Here is a 12,732-nt window from a genome sequence, read left to right as displayed (position 1 = left end):
TTCTGAGTCTTTGTTGTTGGAGTCCCTCACAAGTACTTGAAACTTGAATGCCCGAGCAGCGTCCCTGCACACGCCTGCATTCTGTGTAACCACACAGCGACGAGGTAACTTTGATAAAACTATAAAGAACCAAATCTACACAAGAAACAAGTTCCGCAAGTTGCTTTTTCAACTCTTGAGTAGAGCAACTTTATATAAACCAATTACTTCTCATTGTGTATCAATACAAACTAGAAATATGTCCCTGCAGTTGTATCCCCCTCCGTTATGGCCGTTTAACCTTGAAACATCTCATCACATTCCAACCTGGGAGCCTCAGTCTGCTGGTTTTAGCCACTATGTTAAGTACCTTGTTCAGTGGTAGTGCAGTCTGCAGTGTAGCAGACTTTATTATCTGGATGCAGTAAGTTCTGTTTTACTCTGACTGAGCAAGAAATAAAATCGCAATATGTTCCATTACAGGAGGCTGCGTCTTCAATCTCCCCCCCGCCGTCATGATGTCAGGTCAAGCAAACATTTGTTTAGCCGCCAACACTGGAGTCGCGCCCGCGGGTCGTTTATCAGGAGGCTCTGCGATGAGATTAGCGAGAGAAGCCTCTAAAACATAATGCCTCGCTCGTGAAGCGACAGCGTGTCCAAGACGAACACAAAGCAGTGCATCGAGGCAGCGAGGTGAGGCTAATACAAGAATGCTGACTGGCTAAGTGCCTTGATGGATGCCTTCATGGACCAGCGTGCCAGCCAGGTTTTACACGCCGAGTGATTGATGGCACCACGGATGACAGACAGACTAATGATTCGGACAAGCTCCTTAATTAAACTTCAATTATGAGAACATTCAGTTCCCTCGTTCTCCCCCGCCGCCGCCGAAGAGAAGATTGTCCTCTTTCACTTCTTGTCCATTTTTGTTTTCTCAGCCGTGCTCACGTATACATACACAGGCACACATTTTTTTTACCTGTTTAAAATGCAGATTAGATGAATTACTGAACAATTGCAAACTCAATTCAAATGGGGATGAATACATTTCCACAAATGTTGCTTAATTTGCTTTTACCTTATTAATCAAACATGAGATGACAGGATAGGGAGATGCTGCCCCCGCGTCACATGTCATGTATGTAATAAATCACTGTGATAACAATATATACACACGCATCTGTTTTGATTAACTATGTTTTCGCTTCATATATCACAACATGAAATGTGGGAAGAGCCCTCCTGACACACACAGAGACACACACACACACACACAGGTCTCTTGTTAAAACCACACTCGTCTGGCTTTCTGTTGGCTTCAGGGCTAATCTACCAGGAAAGAAATTAATAATCAATAAGGGAGAATAGGAAATGAGCATCAGACAGAGATTCTGCTCTACATGATTTGACAAGAGAGCGGTGAAGCCGAGGGTTATGTCAATACACCGCTGCACAAATACCAGCCATTGCATTCAAATGTGTGAGTGTGTGTGCCAGCGTGTCCATAATTGGTGCCTAAATTTGGTGTGTGCATAGAATCAGAGATCAATGTCCAATATCATTTGAATATCATTCAGCCGGAGAGTGTTTGTTTGTATGTTTGTATTATTGTATGTGCGTCGAGCAAACGGCCGGGTCAATAAAATACAAGTGTGGGGGAAAAAAAAGAAAATCTGTCAACAAGTCGAGCATCAACCTTCAGAATATGTTGCTGCAATAAATCAGTTTTCCAGCTAGAAGATAAAGAGGCACTTTGTGGAAGGAGTTAGTTCAAAGGTTGGTTTTAAGACGGAATAAATAATTGGAGAAGTTTCTACAAAGAAAATTCAAGTTTTTTACCACTTCACTGGTATTTTCATTTCTTAGTCAAATGTGACTTACTATTGCTGCAATGTGGGAAACTGGTGTCAGGGAGTTTTCACACATGAAAGTCTGGACCAAGGTTCCTGTCTTTGTTATGTTGTTTACATTAGATCTGGTTCACATTGTAATTTAAAGAATTTCAAAGACTTTCGTATTAGATGCATACGCCCTGTTGCCATGACCTCAGTGGCCTGTGTCTACCTACACTTGACAATGATTGGTTTAGAGATGATGTCGGGTGCTTTCAATTAGGCGGTTAGTAGTCTTTCCATTTAATGGAGGAAATGAATTAACCACTTAAATCCATTCATTCTGTTTCCACGGTAATACCATACATTTCAACTAGCATCACTAACTTCAGGGGCAAAATGTGACACAAGCTCAAAATTAAGTTTGATCTGGACTGAGACCACGTCTTCTATTTGGACTCAACTGTTCTCGTAGGTCCGGAAAACGCTGATGTTCCAAACTAGGTGTGTGTGAAAGCCCCTATCAGGTACTTTGCTGCTTTAGAATATCTAAAGCTCTGCATTAGGTGATGATCAGGTAAAAGTGATTACTATGTAAATTGAAAATTGTTTATATATGCAATTAATCAAAAGAAGTACAAAAGAAAACAGTGGACGTAACAAACATTTTTACTAAGTCAAAATTCGGCGATTTAGTTTGGCCCATGTCCCATTCACTAACATGGAGGAGGCAGGATTTATAAGCTATACAGCAGCCAGCCACCAGGTGGCGATCAATCACATGTTAGCCTCAGGTATTTGAAGGTAAAGATCAACTTAACACCGCCTGAAAATCTTGTTTTGGTCTAACTATGCTTTAACTTCACACCTTGTTGCGGAAACTTAGAATTGAACCTAGAGGCGTGTCAGTACACTGTGACCTCACTTCTGACCACACCCATCAGTCATGTGATTTCTGGGCAAAGATTATCGAAAAAAATGTTTACCTTTCAAACAAAACTCAGCGGAGCAACACTTTTTATTCAGGTGTTAAATTACTCTTTAAAACCAATATTACCACCAGACTTCTTTTTGCTTTTGCCAAATCGTGTATCGTCCCCAGGTCTCAGTAATCAGCTTGCTGAATACAATAATAATATTACTAATAGAAATTGTGTCTGAAAGTAAAAATATAGATTCTAATAAATCATATTTTCTTTTTAATGGTGGGTGTAATGTTTAAATCTCTGCCTTCTTATCCTCTTCCTCAATCTACTTTCCCTCCTCTCCTCACACCTCCCATCAGACGGCAGCCGGAATGTTTTCTGCTTTATCGCTGCGGTACTCCACTTTTCATGAATAATGTGATGCCACTGACATATGTGGCTAATATATATTACATCTCTGCATTATTACGGCTATATATCTCCACCGAGGGTACACAGAGCTTATATAAATTATTCATTAGTCATTATTTATATTATGCTGAATCACTGTCCTGGCACAACTTGGCTACGCTCACCGGCTCGTCCTCTCGCTATGCCGTCAACTTTTTTTTCTCAATTTCAATTTTGTCATTCCGCTGTTTGCGTAATCTCTCTCCTGCACAGCTTTTATACGAACAAATAAACAAGAAATCTCATTTGTGTCACGGAGGGAATGGGTGTTTTATGTCAGCGGCGCTCCCATCTTCCCACTCTTGAGCAAGCACAAATACCTGCAGACCCTCACGCACAGACAAAAGAGAAGGGTGAGAGATGGAACAAAAAGAGACGGGAGAGGAGGCAGGGAAAGCGCGTGATAACAATAGTCAGAGGAGAGAGGGAGAAAATTGGATCCAATAAGACAGAAGGGTGGACTAAAGACATCTAAACAGAAGCGGGAACGAGAGGTGATAAATAGAAAGGAGGTTCGTGGAAGGGGAGGTTGAGAGAAACAAGAGAAACAACAGAAGAGTGGAAGAGAGGGGGGAGACGGTGGAGACACGCACCTGAGGCTAAAGCGGGTATTTCTTGAAGAGGGGACCAACTTTGAAATAACAGTGGAGCAGCTCTTGTTTTCTTTCACCCGCGACAACCCCTCCAAGATTTGTGTTTGCTCCGACGACAGAGAAGCACAAATATCCACAAGCGCCTGCAACACATTTTTTATTTGAATACCGATTTCGCACAATCTGAGACAGGAAAGACCGACGTAAACAAAGTGATAAATGCGGCTCCGGCTCATAATACTGTCAGTAGGGTTGTATTTTTCTAAAGACGTTGGGGGCAAGAGGCTATTTTCCCTTCAATCATCCTTAAGTACTGATACAAATACCATGGAATCTAACAAAAGGGCAAATTACAGTTAAAACATAGCTCCTAGTTTCATAGCTTCGGTCGTCATTCTTATCAGCTGTGATAAAACTTTACTCTGTAAGTTGTAAACAAGTATGTCGACAAAGATACGACCTGATGAAGTTTAAATAGACGTCTGTTCAGACATATTATGTCAACGACAGGTCCTGCAAATATTCCACAATAAAAGCCTGGTTAACACAAATACGTGTATTCAGTCTACAGAAACACTACAGTTCTTTTACTTTGACACAGGTACAGGAAGTGAAACATTTCCTAAATAGGCGGGGGCAGTGTGGCCGCTCTCATCTGATAACATGGGCGCCAAAATGTAAAGCAAGACGCTCCATGTAATCCGAGTTTTTCTGTGTAAGACAAGACACTTCTCATTCATCCTTTGATTTGTTTGAATGCATCTCAGCTATCAGTCATACAAACACAGACTCATCTGTGCGACTAGGAAATAGATAAAAAAAATGATCATTTCACTTGCCTACTGAATATTAATGCTGCCTCACAGAGTCATAAACAACCGTCTGTCTGTAACGAGCAGTCTCACAGGCTGAAATCCGTCCGCCCGTGCCTGTCTGCCTCTAATTGTCCATCAAGCTCTCCATCTGTGTTTGTCTGTGTCTTTACGTCTGTTCGACCCTAAGGCCTTTTCACTGGGGACGCAACAGTTTATCCAGCCCGCTGGCCTAATAACTCTCCTGCCCCATCAACCTCATTAGGATTTGCTCTATTTGCAACCAACCGACATGTGTTTGTGCACAAGGGTAAACGCTTGATAATCTTCTGTGTTCGCCTGTTAAGTAGGAAGGAAGTTAGAGTGCACCGTTCAGTAAAGAACAACAGTTTGGTTAAGGAGGTGATGGTCTAATAACCATTGTCAACTCTGATGTTGTTGCACTCACATGTAGCACTTTGCAGTTCATCTTTTTTGAAGCTAATGTACCAACATGATTCTTGCTGTTCTGGGTTTGTACCCTCATGGTTGAATGCACTTATCGAAAGTCCTTTTTGATAAAAGCGTCAGCTAATGACATGGCAACAACATTCGCAGAATCACTTCCCATTGGGCTATTTGTCTTCAAAGTAAAAGCACAGTGTTTGTTGCCATAATGACTTCATATTAGTTGGTCTTCTATTCACGGACTGCAAATGTAAATGTAAGCACTGATTTAAAAGTCTGGATCGTTTATACATCCAGCTTCCTTTTATTTGCCACATTTATGGCAAAATAAATTAAAACATTACAGCGGATTTAATTTTTTTCGTGACCGTGTGAACAATCTAATTTCGGCCGAGAACATATCAATGGGAGTGATGACAAGTAATCGTAGGAATATAAATGAGACAATGTGAGGGAGGAGCGAGGAAGAGGAGGCTAAGAGGGGGACGCTGAAGTGGCTGAAGATGTAGTTTAACAAGTTCATTATATTTGACCCCCAATGCGCACAGAGGATTTATGAGGACAGTAATATTAGCAACAGTTTCTGTCACCTAATAAAAAAAATGAATCGCTAAAGTAACACTCGACCTGAAAGTAAATGTACAAAAGAAATTAAATAATAAAACAGATTGTTGATTATACAGTCTGCTTTGTTCAAGATGTTTTTACTGTAGATATTGGCCACCATTTAAAAACAGTGAAGATAGATAGATAGATAGATAGATAGATAGATAGATAGATAGATAGATAAACAATAAACCTCTTTATATTTAAGTCTGACTAAAAAAGAATAAATGTAAAGAGTTAAGAGAGAAGTTGAGAAAAAGAAAAGAAAGATGAGTGAAGCTAAGAAAAGGAAAGACAACATGTTGGTATCATTCCTTCGAAAGACATAGAAAAAAGAGCAGCTGACAGTGTAACAACAACAACATGTTGCACTTTAATTCCTCTTTGTACCTGAGGCTTGGAGCTCCTGTCACAACCAATGCTTTTCCCTGGTGGACTGGATGTGTCGATGAGCCGATGTTACGCAGTGTGTGTGTGTGTGTGTGGATGGGCCTTCATGTTTGGCCCCTTCTTTTTTTTTTACTTCTTCCCAGACCCGACCCAATGTTTTCCCCAATTTTCAGGTTTTGTCACAGTTTCTTCCTGAAATCCTCCCTGAATCCACCTTTCAGCTGAGATCAGGATGATCATTTTATTAGGATCCTACTAAATCCTACCAAATCACATACTGTAAATTGAATCCAGTGATGCAATCCATTTTCAAGATTTGATCCGGTCTGACCACCGAAAATCCAATCAGATTACTCCGGGACAAGTGGACCCTGGAGATCTGTCGTGCATTTTATGCTCTCTGATTTATATTTCAGCCAATCATTGCAGTGCAGTAAAACCCCAAGACTCTAGTTTATGTTCTTCAGTAATAAAAAGTTAATATTTTACTTCACTGCCAATTCGGTTAGTGGACCTGTTAAAACATGTGTTTGGATGTGCGTGAGGAGGAGAATAAGATCGTGTGAAGAGTGTATCAAATATCAACCTTTATCTTTATAAGAACAAAACCGGCGAGATCCGAGGATCAGGTGTCAAAGTCTCACATTAATTGAATCGCAGCGTGTGCACCCATTCACGATCTCATCCGCCGCCACTGCAGGGCGCATCGGTGTTTGCGAGCATGTAAAGTGTGCATGTAGGCTTATCTGTGATCTGGATGTCTGCTTCCGTCAGCTTTTCCTCGGGCATCAGTTTTACCTGACTGCACACTTTCATCCGAGGAGAGGTTTATTCCGGTGTCGGGAGCCGTCCCGGGTGACGGGCTTCTACGAGCACACGAGACCTGCCTGAAAAAGTCTGAGCGCCTTCGATTCGCTTTCTTCTTTTGTGAAATGATGAAGGATGAAAGTTGCAGTAACATGGTGTGAATGAATCATTAATATTAATTTTAGAGAACAGATATCCAGTCTCACTGGTTTTAGCTGCACTACCTGAAAAAACTGCACATGCACTCTTTGAGGAAATCATGTAAAACTACAATACGGTCTGTGAGCACCGGGTATACATGTCTGCAAAATACGCTTCAGCTGCATCTAACTCCTGGTGAAAAGAATATATTGCAGGTGGGATTGAAAGACGAATGCATGAGACAGTAAAACGTCTTGAAGATGATGTATGAGTGTTGGTGAAAGGAAGCAGAGGCTGCAGACGGACTGATGAAACGCTGACACGCTCATTCAGCATCAGAGAAGAGTAAACAACTGCTCTGCACCGAGAGACAGGATTCAGCGGTTTGACGTGTATTCAGGAATTCACTTTCTTTATCTCTTAAAGGTCGAGTATTACAGTTAAACTAACACATTTTTGCACCGCCACTAAGAGACTCATTGACTGAGTGCTTAAAGTACAATGTGTTCAATATCTATATGTTGATACAATATTATTAATTGAAAGAACACAAAACTTCTGTCTTATATAAAAATGAGAACATGAAATAGTTAAAGTAGCTCCACCTCAGTAGAATGCTACTGTATGTTAGAAAAATTACATCCATTGTGTCATGAACCACATGGAGCATAATGTGGCAGCAATCACATGATATCATCTCTTATCGTGTATAATATACAATATTACAACACTGACAGGACATGGTGTATCTTCAAATCGCAGTATTGCTGGTTTTAGTGAAATAAATGATCTGGAGACTGGTCAGAGGAGTGAAATAAAGTTTGGACTAATTTTACTGGAGAGAAAAATGTCCCACCTCTGGTATTGATCACATTCTGCTGCTGTTTGTATTTGTTGTTGATTGTCAAGGGTGAAGATGACCAAGTGTGTTGTATTCAACAAACTTTACATTTACATACTATTTTATTTTCATTTTGTCTCTAATTTGTACATCATTTCTTACACTTGTTGGCATCTAGCTTTCTATCCCCCCCTTCAGCCCAATCATATGCAATAATCACACCCGCGTCCACATGCTCCCGTCAGCTGTGTCACCACGGCGACCTTGAGCAGCAGTCTGTTGATTGGTTCCCGTGTAGATGACTTGGAGGTCGCGAACCTCCCCACTTGGAATTAATGGACTCTGTCGCACGACCACGGGGCCGTCGACACGTACACGGCCACATGCACAGATGCCGTGGTCGGTAATCGACAGTCAATGGGAGTCACAGCCCTTACAAACCTAATTATGTGAACTAATGGCAGACGTCAGCCGAGGGGAATACCCGCTGTGACATGCGCTCATAGCCAGCAGCCAATCAGATTTACCTTTAGCCTCAGCGTGCCCTCAGGCTTGGCTTTTTGGTCATTGCGATTAAAAGGCAGAAGTGCCTGATGATGCCAAGGTACAACTGAAGTATATGATTTTCATTACAACAACCAGTCTGACAGAGCTTAACTGTGATGGCTACACTGTTCCTGGTCTCCCCCCCCCTCTCTCCCCTCTTTACTAATTTCACCATTCCTTCCACTTATTGGGGGAGTTTTTTCTCTCCGCAGTCGTCAAAGTGTTTCTCATTGTGGGAATAGTTGGGTTTCTCGATACATTTTAAGGTCTTGACCTGATTGGTCCGGAAATTGAACTGAATTGCTTCCCTTTTATTATAGTAATTTTTTCACTTTGTAAGTGCCACAGAAATAAAGTTATTACTATATAAGCACCGTGACGCAGCAGCAGAGGTCCCGCAGAGCCTAAACTGTCTTATGTCTGTGACCACTGACAGACGTGCAGGTGACAGCAGATGACGTAGCTACCTCTGCTGTACGTGTGACACTTGTTGTGTTGCCAGTGGAAGGTGTAGGTACTGTGAAAGTGCACACAGCACTGTCGATGGAGATGATGGACACACACACACACACACACACACACACAGAGAGACAGAGAGAGAGAGAGAGAGAGAGAGAGAAGAGAGAGAGGAGAGAGAGAGAGAGGTTACACATCAGCAGCGGTGCTCGGCCTTGTGTAAAATAACAAGCTGTAGCTTTTTGATATAGAAGCGAAATGAGGGTCGAAGCAGGAATCCTCCACACACACGCACACACACACAAAATGACAGAAAGAGGTGATTATTACAGCACAGACACACACATATTCACTACACATATCCACGAGCACAGACCCCAGCCATTATCTAATTTCTCTTAGCTTTGAGTACACAAACAATTGTTCTTGTTGAGTTGTATTGCTCCTCGGAGCCTAACAGCCTCTGTGATCTGGGCTCTGAGGGTACCTATTAGAGGCAACAGTGCTCTCTATAATATACACACTAATTAAAGCGCCGGGCTTCTCCCTGCTGACACATTTTCTCAGCCAGGATGTGCCAATGAAGCCGCAGACAATCCACAGGGATGTGGTAGATCTGCACAGACATTTGTTGGCCGGAGCAACAGCGAAAGACCAGAAACACAGGTGAGTTTTACGGTGAAGCGTCGACTGCTTACAAAGATGGACGACGAAAGTGAAGCCAAATTGTCTTGATCGCCCCCTGTTGGATGGCTGGAGTACAGGGCCCGCCGCCTCCATGTTAGCAGATGGCAGACGACCAAACCAAAAGCAGTAGTTCTTTACGTATTTCTTCTTACAATGATGAATTATTTGATGCTATAAAAACGGGGTGAAGCTGCAAGATCGACAGCTGAGACCGACTGGTGATTGGTCGAGCTTGTGTTTGGGCGGGACCTTGATACCGTAGCTCCACATCTCGATCGCCACTGCGCAGATTCCGGACGTAAAGATGTCCAAAGCGCAAGATGGCGTCAACCGTTTCCAGAACTTTTTGGCTTCGATTTTTTCATACAACAGAGGCAGATGGAGACGTGTTGTCCATCTTTATATTCAGTCTATGGGGTAAACTAAACTGGTGTGAAAATATGGGCGATGTGGGGGAAAAAAAACAAGACGGCTCTGGGATTTCATGAGCTGGAAACTCATTGATGCATTTTTATCAAGTCCTTGTTTTGAATCAAAAGCAGAGAATGACACTGAGCTAGAAGAAAGCATCTATTTGATGTGCTGCGGGGCTGAGAAAACACCAATTATAACTGACCACCTGCCAAATTTTTTGGAAGGTAAAATTTACAAGCCCCTGCTGAATATACGTGGAGTTAAAACACCTCGTCTGACCCAACTCTAACAAGGAGCACTTCTGTCTCTCTTTGTCTCCGTACCTGTGAGCAACCCAAACAGAAAACACCTAATTACCGACTCCATGGTGTTGTTTGCCAAATCCAAGAAGAAAAGGCAGCCTGTCATCCACTCTGAGTTTCTTTTTGTCCAAATGGAGGAAGGGGTCAATCAGTAGCATCTTACCTGTGCATTTCTTCAGGCTGCCGGGTCGCTTGCCATGCATCCCCAGCTTGCAGTTGAAGTTTTCCTCCCAGAATTCAGCGAACCACACGTTTCTTCTGTTGTTGGACAGCGAGCGGCTACGGAAATACCGGTCAAACGCTGTAAAAAAAGACAGAGAAGGTGAATTGACAGTAAATACTGAGTAAAGAGAGGTTTGACTCATCATCACTCTTGACTATATAGTTGTTTTTAACATTGTACAGGCTTAATGGTGTAGTATGCAGAGTGCACTTCCCCCTGCAGAGGTTAAAGCTTCTTTTCTCCAGATGCTGCCTGCACTAACAAAATCAGGTGTTCACGGCGCTGTCCAACATTTTGACTCACAAAGCCGTGCATTACGAACAGCCTATGGATCCGAGGTATGACTGAAAAAGCCATTTTTTGTGGGGCTGCGGCTCGTATCAACCGAGAGCAAACATTTTAAACCGAGCTTTCACAGTACGTAAGCTACTTGTCCGATTTAATAAGTAGCGGAGAGAGGAGACGGCGAGCGAGGGATGCATTGCTCCGGTAAAAAGTACCAGTCAGAAGCTGGCAGGCGAAGATGAAGAGACGGGTGAAAGGAAAGAAAAATGAGGGAGACAAAAAAAAACACCTTGTAGTAGTCTGATTCTTATCAGGATCATTTGGGAAAATCGCTTTTGTTGTGTGTGAGAACAAAATAAATGACGTCTTCTATCACCACGTTGCTTTATTCCTGTCTTACATCATGGGGGGGGGGGCATCACAGGGTGCTATGAGACGGACTTGGACAGCATGACTCGCTATAAAAGCCGACAGGAAGTGCCTTTATTAATCTCCTCTGCTGTCAGGGAAATTGGCGCCGCGTGCACCTGTGCAGCTCAACTGATGGTTGAGACTGCTGGGAACAGTGGTGGCGGCGTGTGTGTGTCATCAAGGATCAAACGCTTCCCATTGTGATCGCAGGTGTGACGCTCACAAAAAAAAATAAGAGCATAAGCAAGCGTCTCGCATTAGGGGAGAAAACGCTCTGCACAGAGTGGGCGATTAGGTGGGAACACCGGAGCCTCGGGGGCAATAACGTCGCTGTGGTGTTCCGGTTAAAGGAATAGCTTGACATTTTGGTGCATACGGGTTTTTTTGCTGTCTTTGCAAAAAGTTAGGTGAGAAGATTGATGCCACCATCTGTGACACATTTTATAGGACGATTATCTTAGCAGAGCATAAAGAGCATAAAGAGCATAAAGGAAAAAACTAAAATCTTTTAGGAGCGTGAGGTAGCGTGGTGTTCCTCATCTGTTCATCAGCCGACTGATCCCACAAAGGTCTGTGTGTATCTCACAAACCGCTCATCCTGTTGACTTCAAACTTGGCATGTGTTTTGTTTATGACCCGAGGAAGTGCAGGGATGAATTATGGGCAATTTGGATGTGTGACTCATTAAATGATAATCAAATTTTAATAAACAAGCGACCAGCACTCTGCAGCAGTCAGTGGGGGCGGGGCTGTGTGCCTTCAGTCGGTGGACTGGGTTGACCGTGTCTTCTTCTACGTCCTGAGCTAAACGACAGCTGTGGTCGGCGACTGGCAGCCTGTGGCCAATAATATCTGTCCCGCCAGATCATTTTGATAATCTCATTATTTTCATTTCACCATATCGGACTGACAGACATTCACGGGTGTAGCAGGTGTTGGTGTCTGTCAAGGCAACAACATTCATAGAATCCCTTCCTCTTTAGCAAGTTGTCTTCAAAGTAAAAGCCCTAAGTTCATTTTGTTGCTGTAATGCTTTAAAATCGAGTTAAATTGCAGTGCTTTTGTTTTGAAAAGTTATGAGCTTGTTATCCGAGATAGCTGACAAGCACGGTATAAAAAAGTTAGTAATTCAAACTGATATTAAATCGACACAAGTGAACAGTTATAAAACAAATTCTGTTTCAGTCATAAAAAAATTGTCTATGAAATCTTAATTGCAGATAAACCAGGTTGTTTCCAACACTCTGCACCAGAGACTGTTTATAAAAGCTCTGCTCACAACATCCAGCACACAAACAATAAAAGGTGACAGTATATTGTTGAACTGCTTGAGGAGGACTCACTAATGACAATCCAGAGCATGAACACAAGCAAACACAAAGGGCACTGCACCAGTTCCACACAAAGAACGAAAAGTGTAAAAATGAGAAGGTGAGATTTTGCAGGGATTCATGTGTGTAACTTTCTCTTTGCTAGGACTTCTTGAAGCCCCTGCTGGTTGCCTGGCAACCTCACAGAAATGACAAGACTTCAGCTTTTTTTTTTTTTAAAAGAAAGCCAGACTCGCTGTTTCCTTTTCCCGTG

At 42.5% G+C, this 12,732-nt stretch overlaps 1 protein-coding gene across 4 annotated transcripts in view; it reads right to left on the bottom strand.

Moving 5' to 3' along the window:
- grm8a (glutamate receptor, metabotropic 8a) overlaps positions 1 to 12,732 on the bottom strand; it is a 217,185-nt gene that overhangs the window by 53,156 nt on the left and 151,297 nt on the right. For all 4 annotated transcript variants that reach the window (XM_035148145.2, XM_035148147.2, XM_035148149.2 and 1 more), the window contains one exon: positions 10,393 to 10,530. In XM_035148145.2, coding sequence (XP_035004036.1) covers positions 10,393 to 10,530 — 138 coding nt within the window. The remainder of the gene's footprint in view (positions 1 to 10,392; positions 10,531 to 12,732) is intronic.

The sequence above is a fragment of the Hippoglossus stenolepis genome, chromosome 22, assembly GCF_022539355.2.
Source record: "Hippoglossus stenolepis isolate QCI-W04-F060 chromosome 22, HSTE1.2, whole genome shotgun sequence".
In the NCBI taxonomy this organism is placed as follows: Eukaryota; Metazoa; Chordata; class Actinopteri; order Pleuronectiformes; family Pleuronectidae; genus Hippoglossus; species Hippoglossus stenolepis.
The sequence above is the reverse complement of the archived record's forward strand: the minus strand, read 5'-3'. Positions and strand labels throughout refer to the sequence as shown.